Source organism: Hippichthys cyanospilos, chromosome 15 (assembly GCF_059441005.1).
Source record: "Hippichthys cyanospilos isolate Australia breed blue-spotted pipefish chromosome 15, RoL_Hcya_1.0, whole genome shotgun sequence".
Taxonomy (NCBI): domain Eukaryota; kingdom Metazoa; phylum Chordata; class Actinopteri; order Syngnathiformes; family Syngnathidae; genus Hippichthys; species Hippichthys cyanospilos.
This window is the reverse complement of record NC_142383.1, coordinates 18,125,908-18,145,964: the sequence shown is the minus strand read 5'-3', so window position 1 is coordinate 18,145,964 and position 20,057 is coordinate 18,125,908. Positions and strand designations below refer to the sequence as shown.

At 40.2% G+C, this 20,057-nt stretch overlaps 4 protein-coding genes and 2 pseudogenes across 8 annotated transcripts; 2 read left to right on the top strand and 4 right to left on the bottom strand.

The window, feature by feature from the left end:
* Positions 1 to 977: 977 nt before the first annotated feature.
* LOC148412097 (uncharacterized) lies at positions 978 to 2,903 on the bottom strand (annotated as a pseudogene). Its single transcript, XR_015867914.1, has 2 exons — positions 2,767 to 2,903; positions 978 to 2,460 (listed from the first exon to the last, which is right to left on the bottom strand). The product of XR_015867914.1 is annotated as an uncharacterized LOC148412097 (transcript).
* A 1,248-nt stretch (positions 2,904 to 4,151) lies between these two features.
* Positions 4,152 to 6,489, bottom strand: LOC148412096 (uncharacterized; annotated as a pseudogene). The gene is made up of 3 exons (XR_015867909.1): positions 6,352 to 6,489; positions 6,066 to 6,236; positions 4,152 to 5,761 (listed from the first exon to the last, which is right to left on the bottom strand). The product of XR_015867909.1 is annotated as an uncharacterized LOC148412096 (transcript).
* A 606-nt stretch (positions 6,490 to 7,095) lies between these two features.
* On the bottom strand, positions 7,096 to 9,956 carry LOC148412095 (uncharacterized). Its single transcript, XM_088434605.1, has 2 exons — positions 8,922 to 9,956; positions 7,096 to 8,368 (listed from the first exon to the last, which is right to left on the bottom strand). The coding sequence occupies exon 2, from the start codon at positions 8,364 to 8,366 to the stop codon at positions 7,260 to 7,262; it is 1,107 nt and encodes a 368-aa protein (XP_088290731.1). The 5' UTR covers positions 8,367 to 8,368; positions 8,922 to 9,956; the 3' UTR covers positions 7,096 to 7,259.
* On the top strand, positions 9,363 to 12,195 carry LOC148412094 (uncharacterized). Its single transcript, XM_088434571.1, has 2 exons — positions 9,363 to 10,041; positions 10,429 to 12,195. Exons 1-2 carry the CDS (start codon positions 9,927 to 9,929, stop codon positions 11,727 to 11,729), a joined length of 1,416 nt encoding a protein of 471 aa, XP_088290697.1. The 5' UTR covers positions 9,363 to 9,926; the 3' UTR covers positions 11,730 to 12,195.
* Positions 12,196 to 12,587: 392 nt separating this feature from the next.
* Positions 12,588 to 14,939, bottom strand: LOC148412093 (uncharacterized). 2 transcript variants are annotated; one of them, XM_088434583.1, is made up of 2 exons: positions 14,534 to 14,939; positions 12,588 to 14,463 (listed from the first exon to the last, which is right to left on the bottom strand). In XM_088434583.1, the coding sequence occupies exons 1-2, from the start codon at positions 14,633 to 14,635 to the stop codon at positions 13,306 to 13,308; spliced, it is 1,260 nt and encodes a 419-aa protein (XP_088290709.1). In that variant the 5' UTR covers positions 14,636 to 14,939; the 3' UTR covers positions 12,588 to 13,305. The 2 variants fall into 2 exon arrangements, with proteins under 2 accessions (XP_088290709.1, XP_088290710.1); XM_088434584.1 differs by having other exon boundaries at positions 14,538 to 14,628.
* LOC148412092 (uncharacterized) lies at positions 14,222 to 17,799 on the top strand. 2 transcript variants are annotated; one of them, XM_088434573.1, is made up of 3 exons: positions 14,222 to 14,499; positions 15,447 to 15,561; positions 15,971 to 17,799. In XM_088434573.1, exons 2-3 carry the CDS (start codon positions 15,489 to 15,491, stop codon positions 17,293 to 17,295), a joined length of 1,398 nt encoding a protein of 465 aa, XP_088290699.1. In that variant the 5' UTR covers positions 14,222 to 14,499; positions 15,447 to 15,488; the 3' UTR covers positions 17,296 to 17,799. The 2 variants fall into 2 exon arrangements, with proteins under 2 accessions (XP_088290699.1, XP_088290698.1); XM_088434572.1 differs by lacking the exon at positions 14,222 to 14,499 and having other exon boundaries at positions 15,216 to 15,561.
* The last annotated feature ends 2,258 nt before the right edge of the window (positions 17,800 to 20,057 follow it).

The window sequence follows — 20,057 nt, the reverse complement described above, 5'->3', positions numbered from 1 at the left end:
AGTATATTCAATGTTCAGTGTTTTGAAAAGTTAACAACTACGAATACTGACAAACTAATTTGAAAAAAATGACCGTTAAAACAGGCAAAAAATTTTGCATCATGCTGCTGACTCAAAGATATGTGTACATATATGAGGATAGCAATAGCAAGGTTACAAGATATTTTTACATATATCAAATGGGACTCATAGCTAAACGTTTTCCCACACTGAGAACATTTCCAACGCTTGCAGAAGTATTTGGAAAGGCACATTTACACAAAAATTGTAATTACTAAGCTTCAGTGACATATAATTTGCACGCAGCTTGAAGATAATTGCTAGGATAATGTACAAAAACAGAACAAATCGCCATTTCAGTTTTTCTGATTTTGGAAAACCGGATGAATTGATGACCACGGAGAAAACGCATTTGAAAAGCCATACTTCATTCAAGATCACATTCAGGTACACCTTTGTCCTCTATTCACAAATAGACAAAGTTTCTCTCAAGTCATTTTCAATCAATTATTATACAAAGAGTCCCAGCCACGAATGACAAAAAAGACAAATGATCATGAAGAAAAAACAATTTGATCCAATGTATCATTTTCCCTTAAAAATCACATGAAAGGATCCTTTGTAAAGCAATCAAATATATGCCAAGAAATGCCAAGACACACATAACACACTAGAATAACACAAATCATTCATCAATTCAATGGTATACGCCTGAAAAAGCTTCTTTTTTTAACATGTTAAAATTATATCACTGATCATTGATATTCTCAACAGCACACTTGTGCCTCTTTGCTAGATACTTGCTATAGAATGTTTGATCACAGACTGAACAGGCAAAAGGTTTCTCACCAGTGTGTGTCCTTGTGTGTTGTGTCAAAGTCCTCTTACAAGAAAATTTTTTACCACAAATTGAACAGACAATATGTTTCTCACTAGCATGTGTTAGTGTGTGTTGTTTCAAGTTTCCCTTTAGAGAAAATGCCTGACCACAAACCGAACAGGTAAAAGGTTTCTCACCAGTGTGAATTTTTGTGTGAGATCTCAAAATGCCCACGGAAGAAAATTTTTGTCCACATACAGAACAGGCAAATGGTTTCTCTCCCGTGTGAATTCTTGTGTGTTGTTTCACGTGTCCCTTTTGAGAAAATCTTTGACCGCAAATTGGACAAGCAAAAGGTTTCTCACCAGTGTGTATTCTTGTATGTCTTCTCAAGTTTGCCTTCGAGGAAAATTTTTGACCGCAAATCGAACAGGGGAAGGGTTTCTCACCAGTGTGGGTTCTTGTGTGCTCTTCTAAATGTGCCTTAACAGAAAATCTTTTACCACACACAGTGCAGGCAAAAGGTTTTTTGCCAGTGTGGGTTCTCGTATGAATTTTTAAGTGTGCCTTTAAACTAAATCTTTGACCACATACAAGACAAGCAAAAGGTTTCTCACCAGTGTGAGTTCTTGTGTGCTGACTCAAGTGTCCCTTTTGAGAAAATTTTTGATCACAAACTGGACAGGTAAAAGGTTTCTCACCAGAATGAGTGTGACTTCTTGTGTGTTGTCTCAAGTGTCCCTTTTGAGAAAATCTTTGACCACAAACTATACAGGCAAAAGGTTTCTCACCAGTGTGAATTCTTGTATGTTGTCCCAAAGTTGACTTTTGAGAAAATCTTTGACCACAAACCAAACAGGGGAACGGTTTCTCACCAGTGTGGGTTCTTGCATGCTCTCTAAAGTTTCCCTTTTGAGAAAATCTTTGACCACAAATTGAGCAGGCAAAAGGTTTCTCACCGGTGTGGGTTCTAGTGTGTTTTGTCAAGCTGTCCTTATGAGAAAATCTTTGGCCGCAAACTGCACAGACAAATGGCTTTTCACCAGTGTGGATTCTTGAGTGTGTTTTAATGTATGCTTTTCTAGAAAATCTTTGACCACAAACCAAACAGACAAAAGGTTTTTCTCCCGTATGGGCTATCATATGTCTTTTCAAATAGGATTTGCAGCCAAACGTTTTCCCACACTGAGAACATTTCAAGTGTTTGCTCCCAGGGTAACGTCCCATTGTACCTTCCTGCTGTTCATCCTCATCGTTATCGTCATCATAACCATCATTATTATCACCGTCATCATCCTCATCATCAGTGTGAAGAGAGTGTGACAATGCGATGTCACTACCTGACATTGGCGCTAACCATCCGCCTGCTTGCGATCCTCTCCAGTGCTCGCCTTCAACTTCTGTTGTCATGTGTTGACTGGAGCTTGGAGGCTCCAACTCTTTTTTGTCTTCATATTTACCTTCTTCATTTTCAACCTTCACATTGACACAAGTCACCACCAACTCCGTGATATCCCCCTCTTCTTTAATGCAGGGTGGCAGCTGCTCCTCCTTTTTGCCACTAGGGAGCTCTGACTCATCTTGAACACCGGGCAACTCTGGCTCCTGCTGTTTGGGACCAAGATACCCTTCACTCATGTCTGCGGGACATAAGACACACACAGTTAGGTAAAGTGCCATTGACGGAATAAGACACAATGACAAATTTCCCCCTAATTTTCCTTAGGCCTTGCCCCAATTGGGGGTCTCTTTTGTCATCGACCCGGCTGGCTGGCCCCTTCCCCATCCAAACACTGATAATTATTATAATTAAGAACAATTATTGAAGGAAAAATGCCAAATCTCATTCAAACATATACAACCCATGTATTCACGAATGAGTATTTGTTCAGGGTGTGGTAAGAAGGAAATGGATTTAAAAAGTATTGGCGAAACACGTGACAAACCTGCACTGTTGAAAACAAGTGAAGGCTGCTTGCAAAACTTGTCCAGAAGTTGAACTTCTTGTCGCCTATTCTTCTCTTGGGCTCCACAAAGATCTTCCTCCATCTTGACTTTCATCTTTGCGCACACATTCACTCGATGTTCGCCACACTTTTGCTCGCACTTGATGTCTGCCGAGTCAACAAACGTGGCTGTTGTGTTTGCGGCTAGCAAAATAAGCTAAGCTAAACTAAGCTAAGCTAAACAAGCTTCGACGAGCACTGAGATGATTTGGACCGCACGCAAAGATGTAAAACGTGAGTTTGATTGCAATAAAGTAGCAGTGGGCATTCAGTGACAAGCCTTTGGAATTTTCAGTTCGAATTCACGTCGAATTTGGGGGGTTTCAACGCCTGTGAATTCGTAAAAAGAAACGAGGAAGCAAGAGATCCGCATCGGGTTTGCAGCCTGCAACCTTCGAGTTAATGCGACGTTCACGAACGAACCGACTCCTTTGAACGTTTGGGCTCGAATTTTATTTTTATTATTTTTCACTTTTACTACTTAAAGTGCAATTACGTGCAACAATGAGCAGTATATGACATTCATAACATATTCGTTATGTGTGTATACGGATTGTAATTAATTAGTTATCAAGTCAATCTTTTTGTCAAATCTCCACCCCGAACAAATGTTTTTTTTCTAAATACAACGTTCACGTGGAAGATATTTGCTAAGATATTGTGCAAAGATTGACTTAAAAAACGAAGAAAAAAAGAGTAGGTGGATGCAAGGTATATAATACAAAAAAAGCGTTTGAAAATCCATATTTTACTCAAGATCACGTTACACCTTTTGACCTCACCACAGTCAACATTTCTCCACAATTTCACGTAATAATTCACTTTTAATTCACGTAAAACGACATACGGTTTGCAATATGGAGGATTGGTAGCACTTTTTTGTCAAATTGATACCTGGAACGCTTCTGTCGTATCTGTCAAATATTGAAACCAGTGCTTTTGATACATAGAATTTCTCCTAGCACTAATAAATTATTTTAAAGAAAGGCTCATGAAAACAAATGTGACATTTCCCAAGAAAACGTTTAAATAACAAGGGCAACGTTCTAGTATAATTTCTAGTTCATTTTAAATATCCCCGCTAGAGGGCGACAGGTACCTTGAAATAAGGCCAGGTATAAATCGGTTGGCTTTTTTTAAGACATTCTGAAGACTTTACATACACAATAAAAAAAGGTAGGAAATAAAATAATGAATACAAAACACACGTCAAGTACACACATCACTGATCATTTCAACGACCCTAAAAAGAAAGGGTGTTCACATGATATATGTGCTTTCTTCCACCACTAATGCTAACTTGATAATATATAAATATTCATTGATTATTGATTTTTCTCATCAGCACACTTGTGTCTCTTCTCTAGACATTTACTTAGGAATCATTGACTACAAACTGATTGGGCTATGGTTTTCTCACCGGTGTGGGTTCTTGTGTGTTTTTCCAAGTGTGCCTTTTGAGAAAATCTTTGACCACAAATTGTACAGGGGAAAGGTTTCTCACCAGTATGGGTTCTTGTGTGTATTCTTAAGGTACCAGCTCTCGAAAATGTTTTACCGCAAACAGAACAGGCAAAACGTTTCTCATCAGCGTGGATTCTTGTGTGTTGTTTCAGAGTTAACTTTTGAGAAAATCTTTGACCACAAACCAAACAGGGGAAGGTTTTCTCACCGGTGTGCATTCTTGTGTGCACTCTCAAGTTTCCCTTTTGAGCAAAACTTTGCCCACAAACTGTGCAGTCGAAAGGTTTCTCACCTGTGTGAGTTCTTGTGTGTTTTATCAAGCTTGCTTTCAAAGGAAAACTTTTGTCACACAATGAACAGGCAAAAGGTTTCTCTCCAGTGTGGATTCTTATGTGTGATATCAAGCTTACTTTAACAGAAAAACTTTTACCACAAACTGAACAGCCAAAAGGTTTCTCTCCAGTATGTGTTCTTGTGTGTGATGTCAAGGTTGGTTTCACAGAAAAACCCTTACCACAAACAGAACATACAAAAGGTTTCTCACCAGTATGAGTTCTTGTGTGTATTTTCATGGATGCCCTACTAAAACAGGTTTGACCACAAACTGGACAAGTCAGACGTTTCTCACCAGTGTGCATGCTTGTGTGTGACTCTAATGCCTTTTTCTGAGAAAAGCTTTTATCACAAAATGAACAGGAAAAAGGTTTCTCACCATCGTGGATTCTTGTGTGTTGTCTCATGACCAACTTTTGAGCAAATCTTTGACCACAAACCGAACAGGAAAAAGGTTTCTCACCAGAGTGAATTCTTGTGTGTGCCGTCAAGTTTGACTTTTGTGAAAATCTTTGACCACAAACTGTGCAAGAAAAAGGTTTCTCACCAGTGTGTGTTCTTGCGTGTGCTGTCAAGTTTGACTTATGAGAAAATCTTTGGCCACAAACTGAACAGGCAAAAGGTTTTTCTCCCGTGTGGCTCATCATATGTCTTTTCAAAAAGGACTTGTGGTCAAAAGTTTTGCCACACTGAGAACATTTCCATCGTTTGCTGTCAGTCTGACGAGTCATCTTACCATCCTGCTCATCATCATCATCATCATCATCATCATCATCATTCATGTGGAAAGTTGTGTTTTCACTATCTGAAATTGGAGCTGACCAGCTGTCTGCTTGTGATCCTCCACACTGCTGGTCATCAGTTTCTATTGTCACGTGCTGATTGGAGCAGGTGCTTGCAAGCTCCGCCCCTTTCTTTTCCTCATACTGCCCTTCATCTTCACTCTTCACATTAACAACGGTCACCGACAATTCAGTAAAATCTTCCTCGTACTTCATGCATGGTGGAAATTCCTCTTTTTTGGTGTTGGGGTGTTGCAGCTGCTCCTCCTCTTTGCCAATAGGGGGCATCAACTCCTCTTTAAGGCCAGACAAGTCTTTTTCCTGCCTCTCAGGATCGAGATATTCTTCAATCACATCTGTGAAACACGAAACCACACGTATCATTTTGTTGTGACCTTGATGCTGATACTTTTTTGTTCCCTGTTTTATAATGGATCACGTGAATGAAAGAATAGAAAACCAGTTTTGCTGAGGCAAGAAACTGTCTTTTGACACATTGTCTTTTCACACGTTTGTGAACCTCACGATCGACCCCCCCAGACCACACCATCAGATGCACATAAGTCACTTTTGGGGATGGCAATAACGTGATATCAAATATGCCGAGGTCGGATGCTGTTCAAAGATTGTTGAAAAGTATTGACGAAGCACGGGACAAACCTGGCGTGTCAAACACAACCGGTAGCTGCTTGTTTAGCTCGTCCAGCATTTGACCCTCCTGTCGCTCCTTCTCCTCTTGTGCTCCATAAAGATCCTCTACGATCTTCACTTTCATTTTAGCGCGCACTTTCATCGACGTTCACCACACTTTTCCCTCGCACTTGATGTCTGCTGGGCCGACAAACGCGCCTGCTTTGTTAGCAACTAAAAGCTAAGCTAAACTACGCTAAACAAGTCCAGCGAGCACGGAAACGATTTGAACCGCACACGAAGATGTAAAACTTACGTTTGATAGCAAGGAAATGGCGTTGGACACTCCGTGGCAAGGCTATATAATTTTCGTTTTAAATTCGGGACGAATATGCTCACCTAACGCCCGTAGATTCCTAAAAATGGATTCGGAAACCTCGAGAGATCGGTTTGCATCTGCAACGTGCGATCGACGCGTCATGTGACGTTCACGAACGAATCAACTCTTTTGAACTACTCTTCTCGGCGAAGGGGGCTCGAATCTTTGCAGAGAGCTGTCCACACGCATGTATTTTTCGAGATTTTTCCATTTGCCTTTTGGATTGCCTTTCAGTGGTGGGACGTCAGGGCTTGCAAGGCCTTCTCTGCTGGCCTAACAGAACCTGACACCATTATCATAATAAACTATAATAATTATAATAACTATAATGAAAGTCAATTTCATTACAAATTCATTTTTTACAAAATGTATATCTTATATAGTTTTTATTTGTAAAATTATTCTCCATTTTCTGTTCTTTTCGTGTTATATCCATTTGGTTATGCTCCTTCTAGTGCTGTAGTTTTAAGTAAACTTTTTTAGTCAATTCAAATTCAGCTAACTTGTGTCGCCTGTATGGCTGTTTGTAAAACCAGGGCATTCGCACCAACATGGCGTGGGCTTCTTGGATATGTCACCGGCCTGTATAACTTAATAGACGTGTGGAAGTCACCGCTGGCCACTGGATTGGTTGATGGATTGATTGGATGGATGAATAGATGGAATATAATAGAGAAAAGATGTTTCAAATACCTTTATTCAGGTCACAGTCAGATATACATTTTCATCTTTAAAACTGCAAGCCCAGACCTCAAATATTGCTCAACACTTGTACATAGAAAATCACAGAAAGTACTCGGAATTCCATGAACACAAAATGCAAAAGAGTAGAGATCATTTACAGCTTACTTTTCGCTGCTCTCCTCAGTAGCACACATGTGCTTCTTCACTAGATATGTACTTTGGAATCGTTGGCCACAAATTGAACAGGCAAAAGGTTTTTCACCAGTGTGGGTTCTTGTGTGTTGTCTCAAGTGTTCCTTTTGAGAAAATCTTTGACCACAAATGGAACAGGGGAAAGGTTTCTCACCAGAGTGGGTTCTTATATGTTGTCTCAAGGTACCCGCTCGAGAAAATCTTTGACCGCAAACAGAACAGGCAAAAGGTTTCTCACCGGTGTGGGTTATTGTGTGTTGGCGCAAGGTTAACTTTTGAGAAAATCTTTGCCCACAAACCAAACAGGGGAAAGTTTTCTCACCAGTGTGGATTCTTGTGTGCACTTTCAAATTTCCCTTTTGAGAAAATCTTTGACCACAAACTGTGCAGGCAAAAGGTTTTTCACCTGTGTGTGTTCTTGTGTGTTTTATCAAGCTGTCCTTATGAGAAAATCTTTGGCCACAAACTGAGCAGACAAACGTTTTTTCGCCAGTGTGTATTTTTGAATGTGTTTTCATGGATGCCTTATAAGAAAATCTTTGACCACAAACTGAACAGGTAAAAGGTTTTTCTCCTGTGTGGCCTATCATGTGCCTTTTCAAATAGGACTTGCGATCAAATGTTTTCCCACACTGAGAACATTTCCAGTCTTCTCTGCCAGGGTGATGCGGCATCTTACCGTCCTGCTCTTCATCATCATCATCATCATCATCATCATCATCATCTTCATTTTGGAAAGTTGAGTTGTCACTATCTGACATTGGGGCAAACCAGCTTTCTGCTTGTGATCCTCCATCATGCATTGCATCACCTTCTGTTGTCACGTGTTGACTGGAGCTGCTTCCCCGAGGCTCCGCCCCTTTCTTCTCCCCATACTGTCCTTCATCTTCAAACTTCACATTGACGACAGTCACTGGCAACTCTGTCAAATCTCTCTCCTCTTTCATGCATGGTGGCAGCTGCTCTATTTTAAAGTTGGTTTCCTCCTCTCGGAAACCAAGGGGTTCAGACTCCTCCCATTTAACGCCGGCCAACTCAGTATCCCGTCGCTTGGGACCGTGATATTCTTCACTCATGTCTGCGGAACATATAGGCAGGTACATATATCATTTATACTTATCCTTACAAAACTAACTGAGCTACAACCATGGTTCATCTAGTTTACCTTTCATGCCTTATATACAGTGGTAAACGTGGCACAGATGGGAGAGTTTGGCTGGATTACCAAGATTATGAGGAATGTTTGGCAAATGGAGAAAATGTTTGGTTCTTACATGCATCTGTTATAATAATTTTACTTTATTGCAAGGGGACTTGCTGACAAAGTAATTGTTTTTCTGTAATTTGTTTTCATAAAAGCATACATGCATGAATATTTTTCGAGCATCAACATTTTGGTACTCTTCTGTTAATGAAATGAAAATAAAAAATATTGTTATGAACGAAAGCTGATCTGAAAATTAACCAACGAAAAAGGCGTTACTTTGAAATTGCAGTGAAATAGAATTCTTTTTTTAAAGGCGTATCAATAACGTTAAATTCAACAGGCCCAGGGCAAATAGTGTAAAAAAAAAAAAAAAAAAAAAATCACTGGAATGTTATTGTAAAGTATTACTAAGAAAGTGACAAACCTTCTCGGGGAAACGCAACTCGAGGTTGCTTGCAAAGAGCGTCGAGCAGTTATTATAGTTGATTCTTCTCCCCTTGGGCTCCACAAAACTCCTCGATCTTGCCTTTCATTCAAGCGCACAATTTCACTCTCATTTTATGACACTTGACGCTCGCACTTTTGTGTCTGCTCAAGCCAACAAACGCGTCTGCTATGTTAGCGGCTAGCAAGCTTAACCAAGCTAAACTATGCTAAATCAATATTCAGCGAGAACGGAGATTATTTGAGCCGTACGCGAAATTGTAAATATTGTTTGACTGCGGTGAACTAGTGACGAGGATTTAGTGTCGAGGCGTCAAAACTTCGTTGAAACCCGAGTGGCTCAAAATAAAGAAAGCTAGTTAAGAAATAGCTCTGCTATGTGCAATCTACGGCGAGTCCACATGGACAAACCTTACGACAACAACACATGAAGGAATCCTGATCTGTTTTTGTAAGAAAAGCTTTTCGTTCTTCATGTTCAATACTGTGCATGATTTCATAAGATGTTCTCCACACTTGACGTTCGTATTCGATGTATTAAATAAGATACGCTATACCAAGCAAAGCCGAGAAACTTCAACGATCCTGGGACGACTTTGTCTGGTTTGGACTCAATTTACTTTCGTCGGTGAATATTTAATATGTCCAACCGGGCTTCCCGTAGTTAGCAAGTTCAAGCGCTACTCCTTATCGGGGTTCGCTTTTCTTTTTTATTCATCCGCACGCGTCAAACGAAAAAAAAATCGACTTGAATTCGAATTGAAAGTTTAGAAACTTGTCAATGAGTGCATCTCTATTTTGTTTCAATCAAACTCTACATCTTTGTGAATAGTTCCATTCGTCTAAGGGCCATTGAAGTTTCTAGGCCTTGCTTAGCTTAGCTTGCTAGACGCTAACAAAGTAGACGCGTTTGTTGGCTGAGTAGACACAAAAGTCAAGTGCGTGTGTACAGTAAGTTGAAGGTGGAGTGAAAGCGTGCGCAAGAATGAAAGTGAAGATCAAAGAGGAACTTAGTGGAGCCCGAGAGGAGAAGGGGCGACAAGAAAGTCAACTTCTGGTCAAGCTTTGCAAGCAGCCTCCAGATGAGTGCAACACGCCAGGTTTGTTACTTTGCTCAGTCAACATCAAGTCTTAATGTGGAAAGTGTGTGCATCTGATGGTGCCCCCTAGCTGACAGCCACCTGTGTAACTCAGGGGCTCGACCCTTATGCAGATGTTTAACGTCCAAACTAAGGATAAAGAATAGTCCTTTTTGTCGGGCCTATTTTTGCTAACATACGGCGCGCGGGCCGATTCCGTCCCGCAAAAGGTTTTAACCCGGTCCCCGAGACGATTTTGTAAGGATAAAATTGAGTTGATTTCTTTTAATAAATGTAAAACTTGAAATGCTTTATGATGAATAGTATTAATGCTGATGTTGTGCTTGGTCTGTTTAATATAAAATACACAACAGATTGACTTTACCATGTGTTTCTTGTGTCCCGCAGACATCCGTGTAGAATATCTCGGCCTCCAGAGACAGGAGCCAGAGTTACCAGGCGTTAAAGAGGAGGAAACGGAGCCCCCTAGTGTCAAAGAGGAGGAGCAGCTGGAGTGCGCCGACGTCAAAAATGAGGAGCAGCCGCCACTATACGTTAAAGAGGAGGCAGATTTCACAGAGTTGCCGGTGACTGGTGTTCGTGCGAAGACTGAAGTTAAAAAAGGTCAAGATGAAGAGAAGAACGGGGAGGAGCCTCTCAGCAGCAGCTCCACTCAACACATAACAGGAAATGATGGCCAGCAAAATGGAGGATCACAAGCAGACGCCTGGTTAGCTCCGATGTCAGATGGCGATGACGCAACATCACAATCTCCTCACGCTGATGATAAGGATGATGATGAGGAAGATGAAACTGATGAAGAGTGTAAAAGTGAGATGATAGGGCACACAAACAGCAAGTCTTGGAAATGTTCTCAATGTGGGAAAACGTTTGGCTTCAAGTTGGATTTGAAAAGACATATGATGAGCCACACTAGAGACACACCTTTTGCGTGTTCCACTTGTGGTCAAAGATTTTCTCTGAAGGAACACTTAAAATTCCACATAAGAACCCACACTGGTGAGAATCCTTTTGCCTGCTCGGTTTGTGGCAAAATATTTTCTTCTAAGCACTATGTAAAAATACACATAAGAAACCACACTGGCGAAAAACCTTTTGCCTGTTCGTTTTGTGCACAAAAATTTTCTGTAAAGGCATCATTGATCGAACACACAAGAATTCACACTGGTGAGAAACCCTTTGCCTGCTCAGAATGTGGCAAATGTTTCTCTTTGAAGAGAAAATTCCTATACCACACAAAAACCCACACTAAAGAGAAACCTTTTGCCTGTTCAATATGTGGACAAAGATTTTCTCTGAAGGGAACAATGATACATCACACAAGAATCCACACTGACGAGAAACCTTTTGCCTGCTCAGTATGCGGACGAAGATTTTCTGTAAAGGATAATTTGAAAACTCACTCAAAAATCCACACCGGTGAGAAACCTTTTGCTTGCTTGATTTGCGGTAAAAGATTCATTCAAAATGGAAACTTGAGACTACACACTCAAACCCACACTGGTGAGAAACCGTATGTATGTTCATTCTGTGGTCAAAAATTTACTAGAAAGGGAACCTTGAGACAACATACAAGAACCCACACAGGTGAGAAACCCTTTGCCTGTTCAACCTGTGGTCAAAGATTGCAAAGTAAGTATTTAGCAAAGAGACACAAGTGTGCTGTTGAGAATAGCATTGATCAGTGAAGCTATCAGTGATGTCTCATTTTACATTATTATTATTGAAATATTTATTTTTTCAGTTGAAATATCGTGACACTGAATGAGCTCTTATACTGGGATCAGTTTGAAAGAATGTGTTATCAAAGATCCTTAATTGTAAATAATCCGCCTTCCTTATACCTTCTTGTATTGTATCTATTTTGTATCACAAGTACTGTATTTTTTTTTCTTTCAAGTCTCCCGTGAACAATTATTGATAATTATCACTCATGCTAAAACTCACGAAGCAATGTACTGGTATATGATTTGATCTTTGTTGTTTTCAGTTAGCCAATTATCGAATTATTGTTATAAATACTTTGGAGAAAGCTTGACCGTGGTGAGATGAAAAATTATACCTGAGCATGATATGTACGTGTATGTCCTAAAATATATATATTTATATGTGTGTGTGTGTGTTCTGTATGTGCCTATATAAAGTTTTATTTTAAAATTACTGCTTTTGTGTTATTGCTATTTGATTGAAGTTTGTTCAAGTGGACTTGCCGTCAAAGTTGCTTTTAGGTCTTTTGCACTTATGATACAGCAATTCATCATCACTTCCGTCAAAGCTGCAATCACTGCCGAGTGGATGTGTAATTCGCGGTAGCTGCCATTGTATCTTCTCGCTCCCACAGGGGAATCGTGATTCCATCGGACCTGGTGGCGTTGCTGTTTCTCATTGGACGACACCATTCGTAGTTATAAACAGCTTCAAACAATCACACGACTAAATAAGGACTAACGACCAAATATATTTTAAAATATTTGTTAGACATATGTTATTCCTCTTTTTTACTCCGCCCGTTTTTTGACGCGTTTCAACTCATTCCGTTTGTCCGATCCACATCATTCCAATTTCATAATATTCCAATTAATCACGCGACAAAATGTTTGCATTTTTCTCGTTCCAAAAATTTACCGATTTCCCTAATGGTGCTATCTTTAGGCACCTGCGATCTTTAGTGGTTGCAATATGAAGAAGCTGACATTTCTTCAGACATTTCTGTTGTTTTAGTATTGCTAGTCCCACACTTACCAGAGGTAAAATGAGCACAGGGTGTGTAAATATTTATGCTGCTCATTATATGTGGAAAGACAGAGCTCAACTGTTTGGTACCATTTCAGTTTTCCAAATTTTTAGAAGAGCATCGTTCCAGAAAGAAAAAGGCATGTAAAAAGCTGTACTTTATTGATGTACATCTTCATCTCATCACAAAGTCAAAGTTTCTCCAAAGTACAGTTAAATCAACCATTCACTGGCAGACCACACAAGAGACATACAAAATCTACTTGAAATACAAAATACTTTAGGTAAAATACATGAATGAGAATGATTTAAATCTTCCTTCATTATACCTTAATTATGACACAGTTAAAAAATATTGTATTATTTTTTAAATGAACAGAACTAATGGACATTTACATGCAAAATTCTGGTTTGATTGGAATCTGTAGCCTATCGCCATGTTGGTGCCACAATTTGAATAAAAAAAATAAAAAAAATGAGTCTGTACTTTCTTATTCATATAAAAGATAAAATGAAATCATATTCATCACTTCATTGATCACTGCTAGTCTCACCAGCACTCTTTTGCCTCTTAGATTTAACCTGATGTGAGACTCTTTGACCCCTTATTGAGCAGGCAAAAGGTTTCTCGGTGTGGGTTTGTAAGTGCGTGTTTAAATTGCCTTTTGTGGAGAACCTTTGGCCACAAACTGAGCAGGCAAAACGTTTCTCACCAGTGTGGATTCGTTTGTGTTGTATCAAGGTTCCATTTTGAGAAAATCTCTGACCACAAACTGAACATGCAAAAGGTTTCTCACCAGTGTGGGTTCTTGTATGTTGGATCAAGGTTCCATTTCTAGAAAACCTTTTACCACAAACCGAACATGCATAAGGTTTCTCGCCAGTGTGGGTTCTTGCGTGTTCTCTCAAGCTTCCATTTTGAGTAAATCTTTGACCACAAACCGAACAGACAAAAAGTTTCTCACCCGTGTGTGTCCTTGCATGTCTTATTAAGTGTCCATTCCGAGAGAAACTTTGGCCGCATTCTGAGCAGACGAAAGGTTTATCCCCGGTGTGGGTTCTTACGTGCCGTCTCAAGGCTCCCTGCTGAGAACATCTTTGCCCACAAACAGAGCAGACAAAAGGTTTCTCACCAGTGTGAGTTCGTGTATGTTGGATCAAGGTTCCTTTTCTGGAAAATCTTTGGTCACAAATGGAACAGGCAAAAAGTTTCTCACCAGTGTGGCCAATCATATGTCTGTCCAAATTGAATTTGTAGCCAAAGGTTTTGCCACACTGAGAACATTTCCAGCATTTGCTGTCAGGGTGACCAGTCATCTCACCTGCCCACTCTTCATCATCATCATCATCATCAGTGTGAGGGGAGTGTGACGCTGTGTCGTCCCCATCCGACATTGGAGCTAACCAGCCATCAGGTTGTGATCCTCCATCTTGCTCGCCATCGATTTCTGTCATCATGTGTTGACTGGAGCTGCTGCTTGGAGGCTCCGCCCCTTTCCTCTCTTCATGTTGATCGTCTTCATCTTCTGTCTTCACGTGGACATGAGTCACCGGCAATTCAGTGAAATCTCCCTCCTCTTTCATGCATGGTGGCAGCTGCTCCTCTTTTTTGATGTTGGGGTGCTGCAGTTGCTCTTCCTCCTTCACACCAGGCATCTCCCGCCACACCAGGATATTTTTTGCTAACGTCTGTGGACACATGACAGATGTTGCAAAGTTACTCTGGTATGACTGTCGAAAAGGTTTGGAAAGTGCAAACCTGCCGTGTTGAAGAAAAGTGTCCAGCAGCAGTTGGCCTTCTCGTTACTCTTTTTGATTTCCACAAATTTACTCTTCGTGATTGACTCGTCCTTGTGTACATTTATTCACAGGATTTTCACAAGCCTTACGCTCGCACACGATGACTGCCGAGCCATTGTGTCAATAATAAACGCGTCTCCTTTGTTAGCAGCTAGCTAGCAAGCTAAGCTAAGCAGGGACGAGAAGCTTCAACCAGCAGACGTCTTGAGCCGCACACGAACATGTAAAAAATATGTACGACTGCAAGCAAGTGGTGAAGGACAGTATTGAAGCTACAGTATGTCTGGATTATTGAGTAAATAAAGTGCGTATGATTCCGTAAAAGGAAAAAAAGACCCATAGAAGTAGATGTGCTACGCAGTATCTACGGCAAGCCTAGTTGGACAATTTTTGTAAATGCTAAACAACGCGACTTCGATCATAATGTAACACACACATAAATAATCCAGTTCATTGATAATAAAACTTTATCAATCCGCCGTAGCAAATTAAAGAGTCGTAAAACGAGCCATTGCGCAGGACAGTGCAAGAAATCATCCTCTTTCGTTTACTTCTTTACTTACAATTTTGTTTTAATTTGTCGGGCGAATTTCCTCTCGTCAGTGACGTAAAAATTGTCCAACTGGATTTGCCATACTTAACTGGCGTGGGCTTTCTCTCTTTTACGAATCCACACACATTACAGAAAAGAATTCGTGATGCATTCAACCCGAAAGTCCCAGAGAATTGACTTTCTATCGCTAGTTCTTTGCTATCAAACTCACAATTTACACATTCACGCGTGGTTCAATAAGTCTAAGGGCCGTTAATCAGCATTGATTAGCTTAGCCTGCTAGCCGCTAACAAAGCAGGCGCGTTTGTTGGCTCTGCAGGCATCACTTGCGAGCGTCACCTTTGTTGAACAACGAGTGGAAATGTACGCAAGAACCGAAGACAAGCTCGAAGAGGAGCTTCTTGGAGGCCAAGAGGAGAAGGGGCTACAAGAAGGTGAACTTCTGGACGAGCTTTGCATCCGGCCTTCCATTGTTTTCAAGTCCCGGCTTTTCAACAACCTACCTGTGTTTGTTCATTTATTTTTTACAATATCGTACATGGGTCCGTTTTCTATTACGTCATTGACATGCCAACATTTGGGCTGTGTTCTTCTGTTGGCCTCCCCTGGTGACTGTTTCCCACGGGCTTTATACTTAACACGATTTTTTTTCCAGGTCCAAACAATCCACCCATCCATCCATTTTCTAGAAGCAAATGAAAGATTCTTGCTTCAGCAATGCAGTTTTTTTTATTGTTGTTATTTTGCTCATGTGGACCATCTTATAACTCTGAACATAAAATACCCAACAGCAAGATCACAAGAAAATGACTTTACAACGCACTTGTGTCTTGTATGCCACAGACGCAAGTGAAAAGTATCTCAGCGCTGGCGTTAAAGAGGAGGAGTCCGAGTCCCCTGGTGTCAAAGAAGAGGATCAGCTGCAGCGTCCCAACATCAAAAAAGTGGAGCAGAGGCCACCATACATGAAAGAGGAGGAAGATTTCTCAGAATTGTTAGTGACTCGTGTCCATGTGAAAAATGAAGATGAAGAAGATCAACAGGAAGTGGAGAAATGGGAGGCACCCTCAAGCTCCACTCAACACACGACAACTGAAATGAATGGTCAGAACAGTGGAGGATCACAAGAAGACAACTGGTTTGCACCAATGTCAGACGGTGAAGACACAAGGTCACACTCTCCTGACACTGATGATGATGATGACAAACAGTCTAAAGGTGAGGTGACACGTCACAGGGACAAGCCTTGGACATGTTCTCATTGTGGGAAAAACTTTAAGTTCAATTGGTCTTTGAAAAGACATATGTTTGGCCACACTGGTGAGAGACCTTTTGCCTGTTCAGTTTGTGATCAAAGGTTTTCTTATAAGGAATACTTGAAAGCACATGTAAAGACCCACACTGGGGAGAAACCTTTTGCGTGTTCGGTTTGTGGTAAAAAGTTCCTATTTAAGCCAGACTTAACGAGGCACTTAAGAATCCACACTGGTGAGAAACTTTTTGCTTGTTCAGTTTGTGGTAAACATTTTGCTTTGAAGGGAACTTTGAAACAACATACAAAAATCCATTCTGCTGAAAAACCCTTTTCCTGTTTGATTTGTAGTAAAAAATTCCGTTTAAGGATAGGCTTAACGCAACATGCAATAATCCATACTGGTGAGAAACCTTTTGCTTGTTCAGTTTGTGATAGAACATTCAATAGGAAAGCACTCTTAACTATCCACACAAGAACCCACACTGGTGAAAAACCTTTTATGTGTTCCATTTGTGGTCAAAGATTTTCTCACAAGGGATACTTAAAATCACATACAAAAACCCACACTGGTGAGAATCCTTTTTCCTGTTCGATTTGTGATAGGACATTCAGTAGGAAAGCACTCTTAACTTCTCACACAAGAACCCACACTGGTGAGAAACCCTTTTCTTGCTCAGTTTGTGGTCAATGTTATTCTGCTAAGATAAGCTTGACAGCGCATACAAAAACACACGCTGGTGAGAAACCTTTTGCTTGTTCGGTTCGCGGTCACAGATTTTCATGCCGGTCATCCGTAAAAGTACACACAAGAACCCACATTGTCGAGAAACGTTTTTCCTGTTCTGTTTGTGGTAAGGGTTTTACTAGGAATGGAAGCCTGAAACGACACACAAGAATCCATAGTGATCAGTGAAGCTATGATGTCATATTAACATTAATGTTCTTTTACATACATTCTATTTGGTCACCTACCATTGAAGTGATGAATGATTTGTGGATAATTCTTATTTTTAATATTGAAGGTCAGTTAAATGGCAGGCATTGTTTATAATAAGAAGGCGTGATTAGATCATTGAATTATAAAATTACCTGTTTTCATGCGATTTAGAGGAAAATTTTATAATGGACCAAATTGGTCTTCCTTTAAAAAAGTCATTGTTTTGGGGGTAAACTCTATGTATCAAAAATGTTGTATTGGTATTAGGCGACTACTCAATAAATGAGTACGCGTACAAAAAAATGATATTGATCATATCTATTTGTAAATAATCTACCTTCTTGTATTCATTCTACTTTCTTGTATTCCCAATACTTTCTGAGAAGTCTCCTTTGGTGTTGAGTAATGAGAATTATCATTTGAGCAGCAATGAATGTGATTTGGTCTTTTTTTTTCCCTGTGATGTTCATAAAAAAATAAAGCAAGGGGTGATTAAAATTGACTTAGGAGAAAGTTTGACTTTAATAATAAAGTAAATAAAGTAGATCTGTTTTCCCCAGATTGTGTGTGTAATGAAAAAAAACGAAAAATAATATCAACACTTTTGTTTTATTCTTTGCACATGTCTTAGCACACATCTGTGACAAGTGTAATATATAATAATATATATTTAAATCCAAAAGCAGTCTATCGCTTACTTTCTTGGGGCTGTTTATGGTGAAAAAATTACCACTAAGACGTGCTTACAAGCTCCAAAAAGGTGACTATTAGCGGTAGAGACCCTTTCAAGGGTAAAATATAAATAATGTCTACCAATTTTCGCTTTTCGGGTACATAAAAATTGTCCAAGTAGACTTGCCATACTTAACTGGCGTGGTATTTTTTATTTATTTTTTTTTACTTTTTACGAATCCATATCCGTTTAAAGTAAAAAATAAAAATAAAAAAGGTACCATAATCTACCCGAAAGTCCCGGAGCATTGCCACGGAGTTTCCATCGCTACCTCATAGCTGTTAAACTCAAGATTTACGTTTTCTGCATGTTTCGATTCGTCGAGGCTATTTGAAGCTTCTCGGCCTTGTTTAGCTTAGCTTAGCTTGCGAGCCGCTAACAAAGGAGACGCGTTTGCTTCTTCTGCGGACATCAATAGCGAGCGTCAAGTTTTTTGAACGTCGAGTGAAAATGTACGCAAGGAGCGAAGACAAGCTCGAAGAGGAGTTTCGTGAAGCCAAAGAGGAGAAAGAGCTTCAAGAAGGTCAATTGCTGGACGAGATTTGCATGCGGCCTTCAATTGTTTACAACGCTGCAGGTTTGTCACTTGCTCAAGTCACGACTTTTCATCAACCTTCCTGTGTTTGTTTGTTTATTTATTTTTCAAGTATCGTGCCTGGGTACGTTTTATTGTGCGTGTTTGACTTTTTTTTGCTCATGTGGCCCATCATAACTCAGAACATAAAATACCCAACAGAAAGATAGATCACAAGAAAGTGACTTTACGACGCACTTTACTCCTTGTGTCTTGTGTCCCACAGACGCGACTGAAAAATATCTCGGCTTTGGCGTTAAGGAGGAGGAGTCCGAGTCCTCTGGTGTCAAAGAGGATCGGCTGCAGCGACCCATCGAAAAAGAGGACATCGAAAAAGAGGAGCAGCTGCCACCGTACATGAAAGAGGAGGAAGATTTCACAGAGTTGTTAGTGACTCGTGTTCATTTGAAAAGTGATGATGAAGAAGGTCAACGTGAAGAAGAGAAATGGGCGGTGCTCCCGAGCTCCAGTCAACAAATGACAAAAGAAATTGATGGCCAGAATAATGGAGGATCACAAACAGACAACTGGTTAGCTCCAATGTCAGATGGTGAAGACACAAGGTCAAACTCTCCTGACACTGATGATGATGATGAACCGAACAAAGCTGAGGTGACAAGTAACACGGACAAGCCTTGGAAATGTTCTCAGTGTGGGAAAACCTTTAAGTACAAATGCTATTTGAAAAAACATATGTTTGGCCACACTGGTGAGAAACCGTTTTCTTGTTCAGTTTGCGGTCAAAGGTTTTCTTATAAGGCATACTTGAAAGCGCATGCAAACACCCACACCGGTGAGAAACCTTTTGCCTGTTCGGTTTGCAACAAAAAATTTACTCTGAAGGAAACCTTGAGACAACACTCAAGAATTCACACCGGCGAGAAACCTTTTTCTTGTTCGGTTTGTAGTGAAAAATTCCGTTTGAAGATAAGCTTAACTCAACACTTGACAACCCATACTGGTGAAAAACCTTTTGCCTGTTTGGTGTGTGGTAAACGTTTTTTTCGTAAGCAACACCAACAAGTGCACTCAAAGACCCACACTGGTGAGAAACCTTTTGCCTGCTCGATTTGTGGTCAAAGATTTTCTTGGAAGGAAAGCATGCTCGTGCACGGAAGAATCCACAGTGGGGAAAAGCCTTTTGTCTGTTCCGTTTGTGGTCAAAGATTTTATCATAAGGGACACCTAAATTCTCATACAAGAACCCACACTGGCGAGAAACCTTTTTCCTGTTCGGTTTGTGATAAAAAATTTAGTATGAAGGCAACCTTGAGACAACACACAAGAACCCACACTGGTGAGAAACCCTTTTCTTGCTCAGTTTGTGGTCAAACCTTTTCTGCTAAGATAAGCTTGACGGTACACACTATAACACACACTGGTGAGAAACCTTTTTCTTGTTCAGTTTGTGGTAAAACTTTTACTTTGAGG

Bases quoted from the DNA above. Each gene is read 5' to 3' on its own strand.
- LOC148412095 (XM_088434605.1), bottom strand. From the start codon at position 8,366: ATGAGTGAAGAATATCACGGTCCCAAGCGACGGGATACTGAGTTGGCC.
- LOC148412094 (XM_088434571.1), top strand. From the start codon at position 9,927: ATGAAAGTGAAGATCAAAGAGGAACTTAGTGGAGCCCGAGAGGAGAAG. The intron at 10,042-10,428 runs GTTTGTTACTTT...TGTGTCCCGCAG, and splicing joins AGATGAGTGCAACACGCCAG to ACATCCGTGTAGAATATCTC.
- LOC148412093 (XM_088434583.1), bottom strand. From the start codon at position 14,635: ATGTACACAAGGACGAGTCAATCACGAAGAGTAAATTTGTGGAAATCA. The intron at 14,464-14,533 runs GTTTGCACTTTC...ATGTGTCCACAG, and splicing joins ACTTTTCTTCAACACGGCAG to ACGTTAGCAAAAAATATCCT.
- LOC148412092 (XM_088434573.1), top strand. From the start codon at position 15,489: ATGTACGCAAGAACCGAAGACAAGCTCGAAGAGGAGCTTCTTGGAGGC. The intron at 15,562-15,970 runs GTGAACTTCTGG...TGTATGCCACAG, and splicing joins GGAGAAGGGGCTACAAGAAG to ACGCAAGTGAAAAGTATCTC.